This window comes from Anguilla anguilla, chromosome 4 (genome assembly GCF_013347855.1).
Source record: "Anguilla anguilla isolate fAngAng1 chromosome 4, fAngAng1.pri, whole genome shotgun sequence".
Lineage (NCBI taxonomy): Eukaryota > Metazoa > Chordata > Actinopteri > Anguilliformes > Anguillidae > Anguilla > Anguilla anguilla.
In genome coordinates this window covers 52,096,974-52,115,652 of record NC_049204.1, presented here as the reverse complement: position 1 = coordinate 52,115,652, position 18,679 = coordinate 52,096,974, and the positions used below count along the sequence as shown (strand labels likewise).

Sequence of the window (18,679 nt, the reverse complement as noted above, 5' to 3'; positions counted from 1 at the left end):
CTTATGGTCTTCCTGGTGTCATCCCAGCCTTCACATTATTCCATAACACTATGCAATAGTTCCAAATGCACATGAAACAAAAATGCTTCTCTACTCATGAGAACTGAAAAAACTACTTAGTTGATAACATTATAAATGGAGTTTCTTGTTCTAAAAAGTTACACAGCCTATTCATATCACCATATAGATCCCAGGAGGACCCCTAAGCTTCAAGCACTCCTGGGGGAAAAGGGTCAATACCTATCGCATTTTTCTGATTACACAATCTGACCGTGCACTGCCCACCTTCTCTATAGAACCAGCTTCAAGAAATTAAAGTAGCTGCCTTAAAGCATGCCACTCAGCAGCTACTTAACTGCTGACTGACTCAGCTATCAATCATAAAAGTGTTGGAAAGCACAAACTGGAGCAAGTGCTCTGAGAGTGATGAGACTTATTTTTGTTGCAATGCGCAGAGCACCCTTAAACATTCAAAATATGAATGTTGTGACAGTGTCTGTAAATTTAATATCTTTATATATTGTAATTTGGCATAACCATTTCCACAAACTAGTAGGCATGGAAACACAATAATTCTGACAAGGGTGAATTTGAACATAGTCAATCTATCTAAACTGCAAGCCTTCAATTTAATACAAGCATCAAGTTCGTAAATGTATCAAAGTTCCAAAAATAGCTAATGCACTGAGGAATACATGTGAGGCAAAATGGCACCATTATTTTGAAAAAACTGAAGTTTTCTTTTACCTGCAGTGAAGTTATATCTTGCGGAAAATCCTATAGCTTCCAATTCTCCATCAGCGACAAATTTTATCCAAAGGTATCTGCCACTGGATCTGATGTAGGGTGGACTTTGTTGGCCACAGTAGCGTCCAATTATTGGAGAGAAGCCAAATGGCCCATCCCGAACTTCAATATGGTCAAATTTGCATTCCCATGAAGGTTCTATTGAATACGTTTCATCAAAGTAGAGATCAATACACTGTCTTGGTGGAGCTACAAGAAACAATCACAAAGAATCAAGTGATTAGCAGTTTTTGTTGTTGTAGTTTAAATCTGGCACTTCTTTGTCATGTGGTATGCAATTTAGTTTCCTGAAATTGAATGTGTGTTCATTTGCGAACTATGCATTTCATTATAAAATAGACTACATTTCTTCAAAAGATACAGGAAAATCACTAAAAGACTCAATTACAAAAGACAAAGAATGTGATTTAACCCTCTCAAATGCAGTTTGTTCTTAACTTTAACTTTAACACCCAGTTCAAGCAAGCCAAAGTGTTTATTATATAAAGCAGAAAGAGTAAACTGCTAAGCAGTCTGATTCATTAAGATACTTTAGTTCATAAGAGTTTCTTTTCTCATTTGTAGAATTACTGAAATTTCAAGGCTTTCACGCATTTAAAATCAATCAATGCCAACATTTTAGTGCATTTTCTTTCACCGTGATTTGTGTGTTTATATTAACTTTTCAACCATATACTGTGATTATAGCAAGGAGTTCACTGTTTAGAAATTTAAATAGAATAAATACATTATATTTAGGAATAGAATTATGATTTTTCGAAAGACTAAACTGATTATTTTGTAATCTTGTTATGATGTAGCTAGCCTAATGGTTTCCACAGATAAATAAATGTGATTTCTTAAGTTAATTAAAAAGACTAAAGATGTAATTTGCTTTATAATTCCATTTACTCTAAAGGACTGACAATAAACTATGAAATGACTACTCTCGTAAAATATACTGTATTACAACTACATTCAGTAAAACATAATCATTTGGAAATGCTATAGGGATATTATGAATCATCAGAGGCCAGTATTCACTAAATCAGTAAATACCTCATATCATCCATTTATCTCATTTTGTACTTATTTTTTAAACAAAGACAACAATTTAAGGGACACTATTAACTGAAAAGTGTTAGATATATACCAGTCACTTAACCCATTTTATAGTATATTGGTGTCCTAGTATAGTAAAGCATTTGTTCTGATTAAGCTTTCAACATAGCTAATACATTGTAGTTAACAGTACATAGCTAATACATTGTAGATAACTGCAAAGATCTGTAGGCAAGTTGAAGAGTAGATGTAAATGTTATGTAAATGTTATGAAAAGTCTGAATTGTCAGCCTCAAGTCTGAATTGTCAGCCTCATTCCTCATGAAGGCATTACTTCATGCATAGAAAAATCGCTTCACAGTGCTGAATGTTTTAAATCCCCCACACAGCTACCCCCCGCCCCCCCCCTTTCAAGTTATTTACCTTCAAGAATGTAAATGCACTCTCGCTCTGGTGGGTATTTGTTGGGGTAATTTGGAGAAGTGAATAGGCCTCCTTCTGGTTCTTTGACCCAGGTTCCACATTGACCTGCTGGTTGGACTCCTGAATTGTTTTTCACTGAAACACAGTTACAGCTTGGAATGAATAGCATATCTGATAAGAAACGGCAGCAGAATTAAATGACAAAGGTTACTAAATTAATGAGAAGTCCGTGGACGAAAGTGTATGTGAATACAGACAGCTCAATATTAAGGTTCGCAATTATTCAATTAGGCCTATTTATTTGAAGAATAAAGAAAAAAAAAAAACTTGTCTTGAGCAAAGCAGGAACATAAAAGAGCAATACGGTTTTAAAATGGACAAATGCATTACCTTGTTCCTTCTTTGTTGCACCAGACAACCCAAGTATGATGAGACTTGCAACAACTGCAAAAAATTAAATTAATTAATAAATATACGGAGAGGCAAAAGGAGTATTTATCCTGTCATAGAGGACAAGAACTGAAACTGATAAAGCGAACACCAATGTACGTACAGGTAGGCTATAGTTTATTATAACATGACTCTTTCTTTGATTTGACATAAACTAATTTCCTTTGTTACTGTATTAGCCTTTAATCGGAAGTCAGTCCATATATGAATTCATTTCAGATGCATTCATGACAGCATTTCAAAAGGCGTCAATATACTGCACTCGCAAGGCGATTTAGACACTTACCGACTGACAGTAAAATACTACCGCACTGAAGAGTTTAACCCTATTTTCTCACACAGTTTCAAGATTTAAGGAAAACAAACTGACCAAATACTTACGTTTGCTGTTACAACTCATGACAAAAATAAAGACGTTTTAGTGTTGCTACATCTTTTGGATTGACATTAGGCTACATGGACCCCGCACTCCGCGGCTTTTTTTCCGGTGGCTTTGTTGAAATCAGCATGCAGCATACATTCGTTAAATTGATCAAGCCGGTGGCGTCCATATTCGTACATCAAGTTAAGCAACTTCGTAAGTACGCCCAAGATTTTATTTTATTTATACTTGCACTAATATCCGTTTAAAGCCTTTTAAAAATACTATTAGACACAGGCTACTACACTGCAGCTAGTGTGTTTTAGCAACCAGACGCTATGACACGAACACATACCATTTCGTTAGGAAATTAATACTAACAAACACATTAAACGTTTCTCACACTGTGTCTACTAACCGGCGGCAAACGTCCATGCAGTCAGTATTGACACAAGGGAAGCTATACCAGGCTGAAATACCGCATGGATTTTTTTTTTCATTAGACAGGCGAAGAATCTTCAGAAAATCAACGGTCGTTCTGCCAACCAACAAATATTTTTTTCCGTATCACGGAACTACAGCATTTCAAGCAGTGCATACAATGACATAAAGTCATAAAAATGTGACTTACCGTGAAGCAAACTGCGCCCATGTACCATGTCTGTTCCTCTTACAAGGGGCTTCAATCTCAACTAATTCCATTTAGATACAGGAATATCTCAAGTGGAAATTATTGATATATTGGGAATTTCACAAATGAATAAGGATCATTATCCAACCACCCAAAACATAATTAAAGAGCGGAAAATTAGTAATTATTCAAAAATAAAAAGAATGAATTCCTGAAGTAAACCAAGCACTAATCACCAGTTTCATATAAAACCATAAAGCGGTCTAAACATTCGCCCGATTTCCATCCAAACGTTTCCAAGACCTTTTGGTGCCTTTGATGCACTGAAAGGATTAATAGGTCCGTCATCAGCCTTTCCTAATCGCTCCACCTTTACAATCTTCCGAGGGAAAAAATATTTACAAAAAGGGGATTTTGCAATTCTTCTTCAATCCCTATTGAAACAATCCTTTACAATCCAGTAAATCCATTCTGAGCATATGTTTCTGCTTTATTTCACTTAATTTGCATCGCGCGGAGCCCCCAACTTAGATAACAAAACTCACAACCTGAAGATTTCTGTGTAGCCTATCTCCTTTTCCTATTTCCCTGGCGATGAACAGTGTAGAGACCGTATCTTCCAGTCTGTTAGCTGCGTGGGTTCTTCATGCTGAAAGACTTAAATGTATGTAATCGCTCTCCTCCAGCAGTTGGTTTTACATCCACTCTCTAACCCTGTGGGTTAATGAACTAATGTTAAAAACCATGGACTTATATACATAACTTTTGATTGAAACTGTAATCCACCCAAACAGACATAGCAGGATCAATCGGAACAAAAAAGTGGAGGATGTTTCTTTAAGAGGCACTGCAAACCCGTGCAGACTGCAGGATGCAACACCTCTGACGACGGCAGCACACCAAAATGTAAAAGGTAAGCAGAAATGCTCTATGAAGAAATCGTTGAAATAAGATAGCGAAGCTATGTCTGAGGACGCCGGACCATCAGTAACTCCGAGCAGATGCACCTGCAGCATGAAATTGACGAGGGCGATCTGCAGGCTGTAAATATGGCGGGGTATTAAATGAAATAAAATGTACCGAAGCATGAAGACCAGTGAATGAATTCGGGATTATGACTGATATAGGCTACCACAGTCACCACCACCGGGACACTATTATTTTAAAAAAAAATACTATACAACAGTTTGAGTGTCCTAGAATTTGAAAAGAATCACCATGCTTATAATTACTGTCGGCCCAACGTTGTAGCCTTCGTTACTAGCCTAATTCGTATTTGTATATTGCACTTAAGACAATTAGTTCTCATTTACACTTTTAGAAAGTTCCTGTGAAAATAACTGTAACCAACTGTTGGCCAGTAACATACAGCATTTGTACGTGTCGTCAATGATTCTAAAGTTTATACCGATCGATTAAAAGTCGCGTGACACTGCAGCATTCTTAATTTAAATGGATAATGTGGTGCCATGCTCACTGTCTTGTACTAATCGGAAATTACAGAATAAAATGGAAAGATAACATGTACCTGATGCGGCCAGACATGAGCCAACAATGTACATCCACACCACTAGCTTCCAAAGGCCCCCTCAATGGAAAAACGAGGTAGGCATGTTATAATACTCAAGTAATCAATGTGGAGCTTTCCAGTCAGCATTTATGTTTAATATTAGACAACACAACATTGTCCTTGTGGTGTGGGTATTGTTTATGGTATGGGCATGTAGCATATAGCAAGATTTTGTCATTTTCTAATTTATGTATAGTTCCAATCCATGGGACTTCTGTAATGCTTGGCTTCTTCAAACAGGTTATTTAGAGTATACTCATTTTAAATTGGGAAATCCTTCCTGAACAATCTGATATACCACCCCTCTCACACGCAGATGCAAACTAAGCAAAGATACGTTGCAGTGTGATCAGATGTTGGCTGATTTTGCAGATGACAAGACTGAGTGTTTGTCATTTATGGACATAATGCCTTCTAATCGCACAGACAACAGTGCAAACTCAAACCCTCTAATTGGAACATTATGAGATAAATAGTGAGAACATGGCAATTATTTGAATTAGGGTTTATCTTGCTTGCTGTATGCGACACCAGTTCTATCAAATTAAACTCCCCCCAGCTTGGCCATTCAGCATAAAAACCTGCCAGAGAAAATGGCTACAAAACACTGCAGGCATCTAAAAAAATGATTAATCCTGAGTCTCCCAAGTAAACTGCCATTTTTAATTAAAGAAGTTTATAAATTTAATAGATATCATTGTAGTGTAACTGCTCCACTAAATTGGTAATCGCAGAAACTCTAGGGGAAATAGGACAGCCAAAATATTCATGTACTTTCTAAAAATAAATAGATACATTCATGGATATATTCCAGTTGATGCCAAAATTGTAATTGCATTTCGATATATTTCTATTTTCATCATTAAAATTAAATAATCATTCAACAGACTTCACAAATCTGGCCTGCCAGTCTTTGACATGTTTTCTTTAGACATAACTTCCTTCTTGCAGATGCCATACAGGTCAATATTCTTCAGTGAGTTGAGTATTAGCCTATTTCCCTTTCTCAGCCAATGAACACCTTATAGCTCATTCAAAGTTGCCTTTGGCCTACTAAATTTTGAGGGACATCCTGATCTAAGCATTGTCCGGGGGGCATGGTACATCTGGCCACTCCCGGAAGATAAACTTGACCATGGTCAAAGCGACTTTGAATTTTTATCCCCTAGACTTTTGGTCTTTGTGATGGAACTTATGCTTTAAAATCACTACCTATCGGAAGGACCTCACAAAGACATGTTATTCATTTCAATACAATTTTCCAATGATTGTGTGAGCCACTTTATAGCTCACAGAAAGGGGTTATTCAAGTCACAGTTCATAACAACCTCCTTGACAAGTTTAGTATTGGTATGGGTAGCTGACCATTGCAGTATTAATGGCTGCACAATGAGAGCACCCAAGAGTTCACAGAGCACTGAGACAGGTAAACTCAGCCACTACATGGCCACCGCTACGCACAAAAACAAGCTAAAGAAAGTGCCTAATATAAAGAACTAATGCTAGCAAAAGAAAACCTTAAGTATTGATATAGAGGTTGATACTCCACAAACTCACAATTAATACTAAAGTGTAGTGTTCAAAATGTGTGTCTGTATCACATAAATTATGTGAACTCATGAAATATATCCGCTGAGCAATGTATGTTTGAGCAAATTATAGAAATATATATAATTGCACTAAAAAGACATTACGAGGATGAGAAATAAGAGAAAACAGTCAGCGACACAGGCCAAACCTTAGGCTTACCAAAATCAATGGTTTGGAACCATAAGAAGAAAGAGAGCAGTGGTGAGCTCAGTAATTTCCAAGGACCTAGTAGGCCAAGGAAGACCTCTACAGTTGATGACTGAATAATTCTCACTATAATGAAAAAAATCTCCCAGTACCTGCCTAACAGAAACACTCTTCAGGAGGCAGTTGTAGATGTGTCAGTGACTACTGTCCACAAAAGACTTGCTGAACAGAACTACAGAGGCTAAACTGCATGGTACAAACTACTAGTTAGCCACAAAAGTAGGATGGCCAGGTTACTGTTTGCTAAGAAGTAAATAAATGAGCCTGCAGAGTTCATGAAAAATATCTTGTGGGTAGATAACGCAAAGATTCATTTGTATCAGGATGATGGCTGGAGCAAAGTGTGGAGCCCGAAAGGAACCACCTAAGACTCAAAGCACCCCCTCCCCCCACACACACCTGTGAAATATATGGTTCGGGCATGTATGGCTGCCACAGGTACTGGCCACTTATCTTACTTGATGATGTAATTGCTGACTGCAGTGGCAGAATGCTTCATCCTACAGCAAGACAATGATCCCAAACATGCTGCTAAAGAAACAAAGGAGTTTTTCGAGCTAAAAACTGGAAAACTATTGACTGGCTAGGTCATTCGCCCAATCTGAAGCTAACTGAACTTGCATTTGATATCCTGAAGAGAAAACTTAAGATGACTAGCCCCTGAAACAGGCAGGAGCTGAAGATGGCTGCAGTACAGGCCTGGCAGAGCATCAACAGAGAAGATACTCCGTATGTGATGTCTATAGGTCACAGACTTCAAGTGGTCATTGCATGCTGAGGTTATGCTACAAAGCACTAAACATGACTACTTCATTTCATGACATGAATATATCCCAAATTATGGTGCCGTGAAATTCAGCGTGGTATGTATAAAACGTGCTGTAATTTCTACATGGTGAAACCAAAGTGTTTAAAAATGTCCTTAAATAAAAGCTGAGAATATACACCATTTTAATTGTTTGACAACAAATCTAAAAATGTGGGTATAGAACCAAATCAAGACGAACAGGTCCTTTTCCCAAACCTGGAGCTCACTGTATATAGTCTGTATATTGTATATCTGCGGTGGTACAGAGTAATTAATTTGTCCTCTTTAGTAGAAATATTCAAATGAATATACATACTAAATTATTATATTCTCAGTGGAATAATTTTCATGTGATCAGAGCTTATAAGGTATTTATTTGAATGTTCTGGAAGGGAAGTGATATTTCTATGTAAATAAATGAAGCATGTGCTATGTCATATTTTTGTCAGGATGTGCAGTGCGTTTTTTCTCTAACGCAATTGCCAATAATGTGGATAAACACAGGCTAATATTTTCTGCCCTGTGGGACACAGTTTAACCTCATTAGTAATGCACTGAGGAATTTGTTTGGTTAAAAAAGCACCATCTGTTTGTCATTCAGTGAGCTTGTACTTCATTAAACAAAACTCTTTCCTGATAAAATGGCAGTCTGACCGTAAACAAATATTTGTGACTGTCTAAGGGAACATTATGCTGCCTGTCATGTCACACAGTTGACAACATTGTTTTTCTTTTTTTAGTCGTTGTTAAAGATTTCTTAAGGGAGCAAAGGAGAGTTTCAGTCAGGGAATCACCTATTTCATCATCTCAATGACAATGTCACCTCTTAAAATAATAATATAATTGATGGGAAAGCTCTTACCCAAAGTGTTGTTAGGGCATTGTATCAGTTGTTACCATTTCTCTTGTGATGTCTAATTAGTCAGTTTGTTAATTTAATTTTTTTTTTTGACTAGCAATTGCATTTAGCTTGCTAAATTATCTTAGATGACTAGGATGTACTGCATCCATGACTTTCACCTTAGTTAAAGCATTTTAAAGCCCCTTACACAGATGTCTAGTAGTCATGTTTGGACATGTTTATTTTTTTGTGTTTTTGTTTGGTTTAGAACATGTACGTATAGCCCAGGGTCGGGAAAAAAGGAAAGAACTTCAGAGTTTAACATGAAGGTAAGTAAAGGACATAAAGCTATACCATAAAGTAAATGCATGAAAATATATTTATGATTATGCATGATATAAAAATAAATGAGTCCACTGAATTTTTTTATCTCAGTGGTTAAAGAATCCCAGAGTGCTGCCATGCACTGTTGGCAGTGCTAGCATTTATAATACCAAGTCATATAATGGGACATGTCTGCTCACCTTTATCTTATGCTCACAAGGCATAGGGAAAAGGTCTGCTCTTGCCATTAATCTTGTATTTTTCCACATTTTTTCAGCACTCACCTTTTCCTTGGGACCATTTCAAAGATAAATGGTGTTAATCCTGATGCCCTGGCTGTTGGCTCCAATTTTGCTTCTCTGAGTCTGGCCTGCCTGATTGTCCCCCAGCAGTTTAATTGCCCTTACAGTTAATTTCTTGACCTCAGCGGTGGCACGTCAGGTGATCCAGCTCCACAGTGCATGGCATCACAACAGGGGATTAGGTTACTTCCTATCGTAACTGCACTGAGGGCTCTGGAATGCTGTGGGAGGTACGGTGGGGTGGAAATCGATCGCCCTGCCATTGCAGAGTATTGTAAATCCTTGATTTGTAGCGCTGCCACATTGTGGAGACAGGAGTGGAAAGCCCAGGAAACTAAAGGTGGGCTGAGGATCGGTGAGTATGTTTTGTACTGATCTCCTGAGCGTCTGGGGCCTCTGGTTTGGCCCGGGTCCAGCTTTCATCTTTCATTCACTCTGTGTACCGCACTTTGAATTTGCATGTCATTCCCTCCAGTGTGATCTTTTTGTACCTACAGTAAGTAGTCTCAAAACCGACCGATGCAAAGTAATCTGCTTCTACAGCAAATGCGCACAAAATAAGAGTGCTGCCAAAGTATTCACAGCCCTAAGTATTCTCTCTCTTGTTGTTATCCCAAAATGTAGAATTTAATTAATTACACTAGAAATGAAATTAAGGGTGAAATTCAATATAGTATGTATTTATTTTTGTTCCATTATTTGCTACTTTTGCTACTATGTTCACCCATGAATATTAGATTATATTCATGGGTGAACATATGCCTATTACTGTCAATATACTCTGTAGGATACATACAGTGACACTTATATAGGATGCATTGATAGTATTTGTATTTTAAAAAATCTATTACTGTACAAACAGAAATTGTATTACTGAAAATGATTCACCTGAACTTATAAATAAAACCAATATTCCTGAGAACTATAAAACTAATACTTCAAATGTAGCATACAAGGATGAGGGCTGTTGTCACATGACTTCTATCAAAGTGCAATTTGAAGCACAGTGAAATCTAATTTCTCACGTCACTGCTTCAACTATAATGCAAATGAAGTCATATGGAATTTGTGTGATAAAGAGAATTTTATCTGTGCAGCAAAGCTTCTGCAAATAAATATAAAAATACATATTAGTCTGCTGAAAGAGACAGTTTATTATCAGCTCAAATGGTTCTATGTTGAGCATAAGTTTAATACTTTTCAACTTTAAACCCTTTACCTTTGCCAGTTTGCAAGTACTTACGAAGGTACTGCTGTACCACCTGTAAAAAGGTACCCACATTCAAAATAATTAAAGTATTATTTGCTGTTTAAAAATAACAATTGGCTGAAATGTAGTGAAGGACTCTTTAATTAAACATAACTCAGGACAAGGTAACATATGGGTACATGTCTGAATAATGAGCTCAGTCCAAATGTTGCAAGATGGCATTTCAATAATTGATTCAAACATGGCCCTCTCAGTATTGCCTAATTTCTCTAACTTCTGAACACATTTCAAATAACCTTGCAGTATCCTAAGCAACATTACCCTGACCCCATTTCATTTAGTTTCTAGTCCGCAGATTGTATCACTTTCAACTGTTCATGTGGACAATCTACTTAAATTGCCAATTCAAGTCAAAAAGGGTGAAATGTTCAATTAAATTAGCTTTCATGATCAGAAAAAAATCCTGATAAGTATTCCATTTGCAGTAAGTTCTATGGGATGTAAAGGAAGTATATGGAGTATAGAAAATTATATTCCAAATGATGAGGCTAGTGATGTGATGAACATGCTATAAATAAATATGATAAGTATTGCATGCAAGTATGTCTCTATCTGCAACAAATGTGAAGCACAACTCAAACTCAGAGAATAAATATACATTGTATAAATAATGCCCCTTTTTTCATGATTAACACATCTTATTAAATAAAATCGAGATCACCCATCATCTTTTTGTTACTTTTCTCCAGTATTTTAGCATTGTTGTAGCCTTGTGCACTTCACACCAGAGATTGGGTGTATTTGCAACTGTCTGTATTGGATCAAAGACCTCTTTGTATTGGAACAGCGATCAATTTAAATGTGATTATGAATACAATAATTTAATGCAAAGTTCAAAAGTAGAAACCCTTTTGCTTTATGTTTTGAACTAAATTCAACAGGTGTAAATAAGTAATCCTTACTTAATGTGCATGTACATGTACATGCTGTATCTTCAGGATGCTTATCACAGAAATATTCTCTGTCTCCCCCATATTTGTTCCTCACTAGCCTGTATTGCCTTCTGCAGTACTAGAGATCATGGGAGAACATAGAGACAGGAACAGATAGATTTGGATCAAGGATCATTAAAGCACATTTATTGCTCAGAATCAACTGTGTTTGTAGTCACCTTTATTCATGAATTAGCATTGATTTCTGAGACAGTTTGTTATACCAACACTGTTTCTGATATTCACCCAATTCAGTGGGTCAGCCAAAGCGCATTGCCAGAATATGAGTGATTTTCTGTGATACGGTCAGCATTACCGGCTGCGTACAGGCTGATTAATAGTGCTTAGAATGCAAGAATAAACAGAATCGGTCAATACACAATCTCACATTGTTTAGGGCACAGATAGGGAATACAAATCACACCCAAAACAGCAGGACAAATTGCTTCCATTGCTGAGAGGCGAAGAAGAAAGTTAAGCACACCATTAGGCAGTTTTAATTAATCGATATTAAGTGCAGTGATCCCATAAAAACACACGTGGAGGGGCCCTTCATGTATATATATACTGATCAATTACTTGTCAGATATGTACCTACTCGATCTTTATTTTCTCATAAAGGCTATGCATGTACAACTATGAGTTGGAATTTTGTTCCATTCATTAATTTATCATCAATAAGCCTATGTAAAAAAAGAAGAATTACATTAAAATATTGGATATTTCTTAATCTAATATGAACAGTTTAAAGCAAATATATATTTTGAAATGCATTTTTTGTATGAAATTAGGCTTTTTGTTGTTGAACCGTTGTATAAGCAGGATGATATCAGAGTAGCTGAACATTCTGCAGTTTGACCGATGCACGTTCATTTAGAATGTTGGTTGAACTTTTACAGATGCTACTCGATAGTCAAGCGTAGCCATATGGAAAAATAATACACATGTCCCAGCCAAGCATAATTGAGCATTCAGCCAAGCTGTTGTATACTGGTTTTGTGGGCATGCAACATTTATGTGTTGAAAATAAATTTCTTTGTATCACATCTGACTCTGACTTTATAAACACAATAAACATTAAAACTATATTATGGTGAAAATCTTGGGTACTGATGTGCATTGTTATGGCTGCAAGAATAGCATTTTTTGTACAACCAGTGATGCTGTCCAGCCAAGATGCGTTCTATAATAGATTCTTACCCACGCTAGGAATCGATTTGGAATCGAGCACATTATGCGATTCCGCGATCTGTGAAATAATTGAAAATCACCATCCCTAATATATATATATATATATATATATATATATAGTGTACATATACAATGATTAATGATTGAATGATGCATGTCTGTATGTGGAGTGATTGCATACTTTTATTTGAAAGATAGTATTGTGCATAGAAATAGACAGTATTTTTCTATGCATGTTCACACATTCTTATTATCATTATTTTCTCTGGATAGAAATGAGATGACCTCTGACCTATAAAATCTTATTTGTATTGATCGCTAAGTCTGACAGGCCGGACATTAAGCCATTTTACCAATATATCACAAAGCTGTGCTTTGGAATGAAGGAACTGTAATAGCATAACCCACTCCTTGAAGCTAGGTAGTTGAAAACTGACATCTTTAATCAAAAAAAAAATAAAAATAAAAAACATGGCTACATAGATCTGCGTGCTGCACATTATACTATTATTGACCTTTTGAATTCAGCGTTGTAACTGTTTTAACAGTATCTTCAAAATGGCAGCAGAAAATATGGCCAAAAGCTGGTTAGTGAAATTAACAGAAGCTTAGCTGGCAGCAGACTGGACAGAGCAAATGGCTGAGCTGATTGTATGTGGCATTTTTCATGTGAACTTGGTGGTAACCTGCATTACCAATGCGTGTGGACTGGAGATATTCAGGCTCTGCTGACTCCATCCCACCGCACTCTCTTGGAGTATTGTAACATCCATAAGTTCAGGTATTTAGCTTGTAATACTACCCTGCACTGTGTCTGCGCCGAACGTATATCTCATGGATGTAAAGATACAGCCGACAAAAGGATTATGTTTAATTCATATATTCACAGTGTTCTTCAAGTGCTGCAATCTTGCCGATGTCTTGAATGCTGTGAGATCGCAGGCACGTGCTTTCATTGATTCAAAAAATGTATCAAGTTTGGCAGATGGAACTAAAACCAAAAATCTCTCTCGCTGTGCCACTACCTGCGTTGCCTGCAGCTGATTTACGCTCAGGATTAATTTATTTCAAGTATACATTATAGAATGAAGTCAATACCCACGAGGACATTAGCGTATTTATGTGCGCAGTTTATTAAAATCACTCGGCATCACTTGAGAAATGTGTGGCTAAATATCCTACGGCTCATCACTGAGAAACTTTAAACTGCCTCCCCATAAACATTTGAGTGAAATAAAAGCTTCTCTCATGAAAGATATTCTGCCTTCCTGATTCAAAGAACATTACTCTGTAAAGCAAAATCCGCCCTCCGGGGATCATGCATTTGAATAAAAACTATGGAAAATAGCAATCCCAGTTATTAGTGTGAAACAGTGTTTTGATACAATTGAATGATACTCTAATTGCATTTCTGTAATTCTGGTATACAGGGGAAGCCTCTAATCCTTTGTATTATTTTTAAAATGGGATATTAAATTGTAGTTTAGTATTGCCAAGCCCATTTATATTCTCATTGCATTGCAACTTGTTGCATCGATTGCTTTGTTTTTTCAATTTACTGTTTGTTACCTCTTGATGTGTGGTGTTATTTTGGAAAGGAATAATAACATTTTCAGAAACCAAAATATTCTCACCATAAAATATCCATTATATTAGTTAATGTGCTGGTTATTGACAAATGTTAATACGATTAATTGGTTTGATTTGCATATCGTACTTTGTTAATTGTGCAATTGATTTCTTATTTTATTGCAGTGATGTTAAAAATGGCTATTTTTAAATATGCAATTGTGGTGGATATCCATCTGAAAGGCCAAAACAAGGGATTTTTGCTATCACAGGACATCAGCTAATGAATTAACAGTAGTTAATAATAATTGAGAGGCAAGTACTTTTAATAAAATGTCTTTCATCTGTATTGCCCATTTTCTACAATAAAGAGACATCACAGTTTTTAAAACTGAAATGTATGTCCTCATAAGATATAATTATTGCAAGCATATTTTCCTTTAACCCAAATGTTGGATAATCTCATATGTTTTGAGTATGTATATAGTGAAATGACTGGCCATGTGGCTGGATGGTGTGCTTTGACTGGGTACTGGTCTTGAGTAAGGTCTTGTAGAAGATCACACACTAGTCCATCTCCATTGGCGTCATGAACATTTGGAGCTGAGTCTTTTGATTTAGCCAGGTGTTTTCAGTTGATCAATAGTGATTATGACTTTCTGCTATTTTATTTGCTATTTTCTATTAGAATCAAATGCTTAAAGTGTCTTTAGTGAGCATTATACCATGGTCTTCCTTAGGGTCCATTGTGAACCAATGTGTGTATTTAACTGAATACATACACTACAGTACCTTGTAGAGTACTATACAAATGTCTACAGTGACTGTAAATCCCACCACAAAGTTATCAGAATCAGAATAAGAGCTAACAAACAAAGAGGAGAGAAGAGAGCTTTATATGTGCTCAAACCTATATCTGCCTTCCAAATTAGTATTATTATTAGTATTGCCAATATTATTATAACTATTAAGTATTAATATTGCACATGATTGATTGAGGTTACCCATTATGAAGAGATTGAGTCTGATGTCACGTAACAGACAGGGTAAGAAACAACACTATGGTTAAAAAGCAAATCATTTTCTTTGGGGGGCGAGAAAAATGAGACTGGCAATGTTTGAATGCTCAGCAAAGCATATTAGAGTGTTGCAACATTTTGAACCAGAATAAGGCCTACTTCCCCACAAGTGTCAGTGCCAACAGGCCCATCCACTCTATGTTGAAACACCATGTGCTTCAGACACCTTTCTTCTGAAACCTGTTTTCATGGTTCAGAGGTAGTCCTACTGTAGTATACAGTGCCATGAAAAAGTATTTGCACATAATTTCCTCTATTATTGTATATTTGTCATGCTGAATATTTTCAGGTCATTAACCAAATTGCAATATTAGACCAAGGGAACCTGAATAAACACAAAACACATCACCAGAAAATTCTTAAGGAGAATGTCTGGTCATCTGTCCGTGAGATGAAGCTGAAGCGTAATTGGGTTATGCAGCAAGAGAATGATCCAAAACACAAAAACACATCCACATCTGAATGGCTGAAAAGAAACTAAATTTAAGTTTTAGAGTGGTCTAGTCAAAGTCCTGACTTGGACCCAATAGCGATGCTGTGACAGGACCTGAAAGTAGCAGTTCATGCTTGAACTCCTACCAAATTGTCTGAATTAAAGCGGTTCTGCAAAGAAGAGTGGGCTAAAATTCCTCCACAGCAATATGGATTGCTGATATCAAATTATAGGAAGTGTTTGATTGCAGTTATTGCTGCTAAATGTAGTGCAACCAGCTATTAAGTTGAAGAGGGCAATTGCTTTTTCACATGGGTCATTTATAACTTTTTTTCATAAATAAATGAAATAATAATTTAAAATAATTTAAAGTATTTTGTGTTTACACTGTTTCCCTTTGTCGAATATTACAATTTGTCTAAAGATCTGAAACCATTTAAAATGACAAATATGCAATAATAGAGGAAATCAGGAAGAGGAAAATACTTTATCACTGCACTGTATAGTCAATACCAGCCTGAAAAAAATGTGTATGCAGTCTTTCAACATGATCTCTTCCCACTGAGCTTCCATAATTTTCTGGCCCCTCTGAGCAGTCTGAAAAGTGTCTGCCAGGGGTCTACTCATTCCACTCTTCAATTTCAGAGGTAAGCCAGCCGTTTACGAGCAGTACAACAGCTCTTCACCCACAACTCTGTGTCAGTCTATATCCGGAGCTGCCCAAATGTGCATTATCTTCTGTGACAGTCAATTTTACAACGCAGCTGATCTGCGTCTTTCTCTCAGGCAGTCAGGAGGACATCTGTGAAGAATCAAGACAGGGACACGGCAGTTTCAGAGATCATTTGTCTTTGAGCTGAGCCTCGCAGGTAATTGCTTCCTCACTTTCTAAATAGATGGCTGGGTCCTAAGTAATAAAATCGGCAAAGTCCATATGCTAGTTTTTTTTTTCCCCAAGCAGTACAGAGCCCGTACCTTTCGTCACAGGAAATAAGTTCAAAAATAAGAAAACCAGAAAAGATTTCAAATCTAAATAAATTTAGGCAGTCCTACTGCTAAAAGAAAGAGACTGAGGTTTTCAAATACCAATATCAAAGGTGGTTTTGTTTACCATGCTATGCCTATACATGGTTGGAATTAGACTGTGAGCTTTTGCACACAAAAGGAATTTTATGGGTGGAATCAACCTATTCACCTTCTGATTTGGTCAGGTAGTTTATTCATGGCAATCTATTTTTGTTTTTTAATTTCAGTTACAACCTACATAAAGCATATCTTATAGTCCAGACTCTATAACAGTGTAAATACTGTATTATTGCCTTTACTCCTACAGCATACTCCATATTGTGACAATCTGTTTTGACATAACAATTCATGAAATGAATCTAGTTTTAGCAATGGGTTATGGTCTCTTTCTGACAGCGAAAAACACCTGGCGCAGATGTGTGTCGACAGCTGAAGGTGGTGTAAAATGTGCTGAGGTTTGTTTTGCCTGGACTTCAGACCTCACTGGGCCTTGCGGTTCAGGGCTTTCCACAGCTGAGCAAGGAGGTGCACCTTGCTGTGAGGTGAGAGAATAATAGAGGCTTCTGATCCTCCTACATCTGTTTTTCTTGAACTAGCAAGGAGGGGCTCGTGGGAGCTGGAACATGGGAGCTACAGCACAAGGAAAATGTGGGAACCTGAATGAACACACCAAAACAACAAATACGGTGCTTTTGTGCTAGAAATGATGTTTTACAAATGCAATGAAAACTCCATAGAGTTCACATGCTCATCAGTTGCATTTTCTGTAAATCTCTCTGCTTGAACTGCCTATTTTACGAGCTGATTTAACTACCTCTGACTGTAACCTGCCAAACCCATTTATTATTGTTTGTTATTTTATTGTATTGTTAGATCCCTCATTACATTTCTATTACAGTTAATTCTTTCATAACTAATACACTAGGCCAGGCAGTGGAGGACGGCCTCCCCGGGTTCCTCTTTATTCTTCCCATTGGGGAGTTTTATTTTCTTGCCACCGTTTGGGTGTTTTTCTTCCCACTGGGTAGTTTATTTTACCTCAAGCACTCACTTTTTTGGGGGTTCACGCCTGACTTTTCCCCAGTTTTCTGTAATGTGTCACTGACATCATCCCGGAAAAAAAACACTATGCAAATAAAGTTGAATTGAATATCCTCATGTGCATTGTGTATCAGCAGTAAAAGTAGGAAGAACGCACACTCTAAAAAGGTGCTGATTAAAGGTCCATTAGTCATAGCAAAAAAGTCAAAATCACACACTCCTCTTCATGCAGTTAAAAATATTTTTTACTGAAAAATGTTTTGAAAAGATTAAAGGGTATGTTATACTATATATATATATATATATAACTCTGTACTATTATATATAAATAAACTATATATATGTATATATATATATATATATATATATAGACACATAACACACAATTAAGACATACACATATCTATGGTGCTCATATGTATTCCACACATGATTCAATATATAACATGGTTTCAGTTGTGTTTGCCTAAGTGGTAATTTAAATTCTACCCTTGTATTAGCTGCAGGAGAGATACCAGCACTGGAAGCAATTGGCAGGGAAAGGGAACTGGTGCAATACATCACCTCTGTGGTGGTGCATTCCTTGCAAACTGGACAGCACCATAATTTGTGGTTGATTAGACCTACCATGTGCTGAAGATTACTCAATGACATGGGTGACTCCTACTGTGCCTATGCTTTATATATGCTGATAATAAAGTGTGACACCAGGTTCCCTAGCAACGCCGCCCAATGTTCTGTGCAAAGCCGTTTGCTGTGCCTTTTCGGAATAGTGGTGTCTTA

At 36.8% G+C, this 18,679-nt stretch overlaps 1 protein-coding gene and 1 long non-coding RNA gene across 11 annotated transcripts in view; one reads left to right on the top strand and one right to left on the bottom strand.

Annotated features, from left to right (window-relative positions):
• Positions 1-4,198, bottom strand: part of neto1l (neuropilin (NRP) and tolloid (TLL)-like 1, like) — a 71,644-nt gene extending 67,446 nt beyond the window's left edge. For 3 of the 6 annotated variants that reach the window (XR_004765008.1, XM_035415811.1, XM_035415812.1), the window contains exons 1-4: positions 3,501-3,632; positions 2,662-2,715; positions 2,272-2,406; positions 748-996 (exon numbers count right to left, since the gene is read on the bottom strand). Coding sequence is in view for 5 of the 6 variants with exons in the window: in XM_035415811.1 (XP_035271702.1) it covers positions 748-996; positions 2,272-2,406; positions 2,662-2,715; positions 3,501-3,582 (520 nt within the window). In the remaining variant the exon portion in view is untranslated. Of the gene's footprint in view, positions 1-747; positions 997-2,271; positions 2,407-2,661; positions 2,716-3,102; positions 3,474-3,500; positions 3,633-3,713 lie in introns of those variants that run through there. The other 3 variants (XM_035415813.1, XM_035415815.1, XM_035415814.1) reach the window with 2 other exon arrangements.
• LOC118226291 lies at positions 3,183-18,114 on the top strand. 5 transcript variants are annotated; one of them, XR_004765011.1, is made up of 7 exons: positions 3,183-3,298; positions 4,508-4,626; positions 5,217-5,318; positions 8,998-9,058; positions 9,331-9,710; positions 16,620-16,698; positions 17,252-18,114. It is a non-coding gene; the product is annotated as an uncharacterized LOC118226291 (long non-coding RNA). The 5 variants fall into 5 exon arrangements; XR_004765010.1 differs by lacking the exon at positions 3,183-3,298 and adding an exon at positions 4,310-4,377; XR_004765012.1 differs by lacking the exon at positions 3,183-3,298 and having other exon boundaries at positions 4,512-4,626; positions 9,649-9,710.
• Positions 18,115-18,679: the final 565 nt, after the last annotated feature.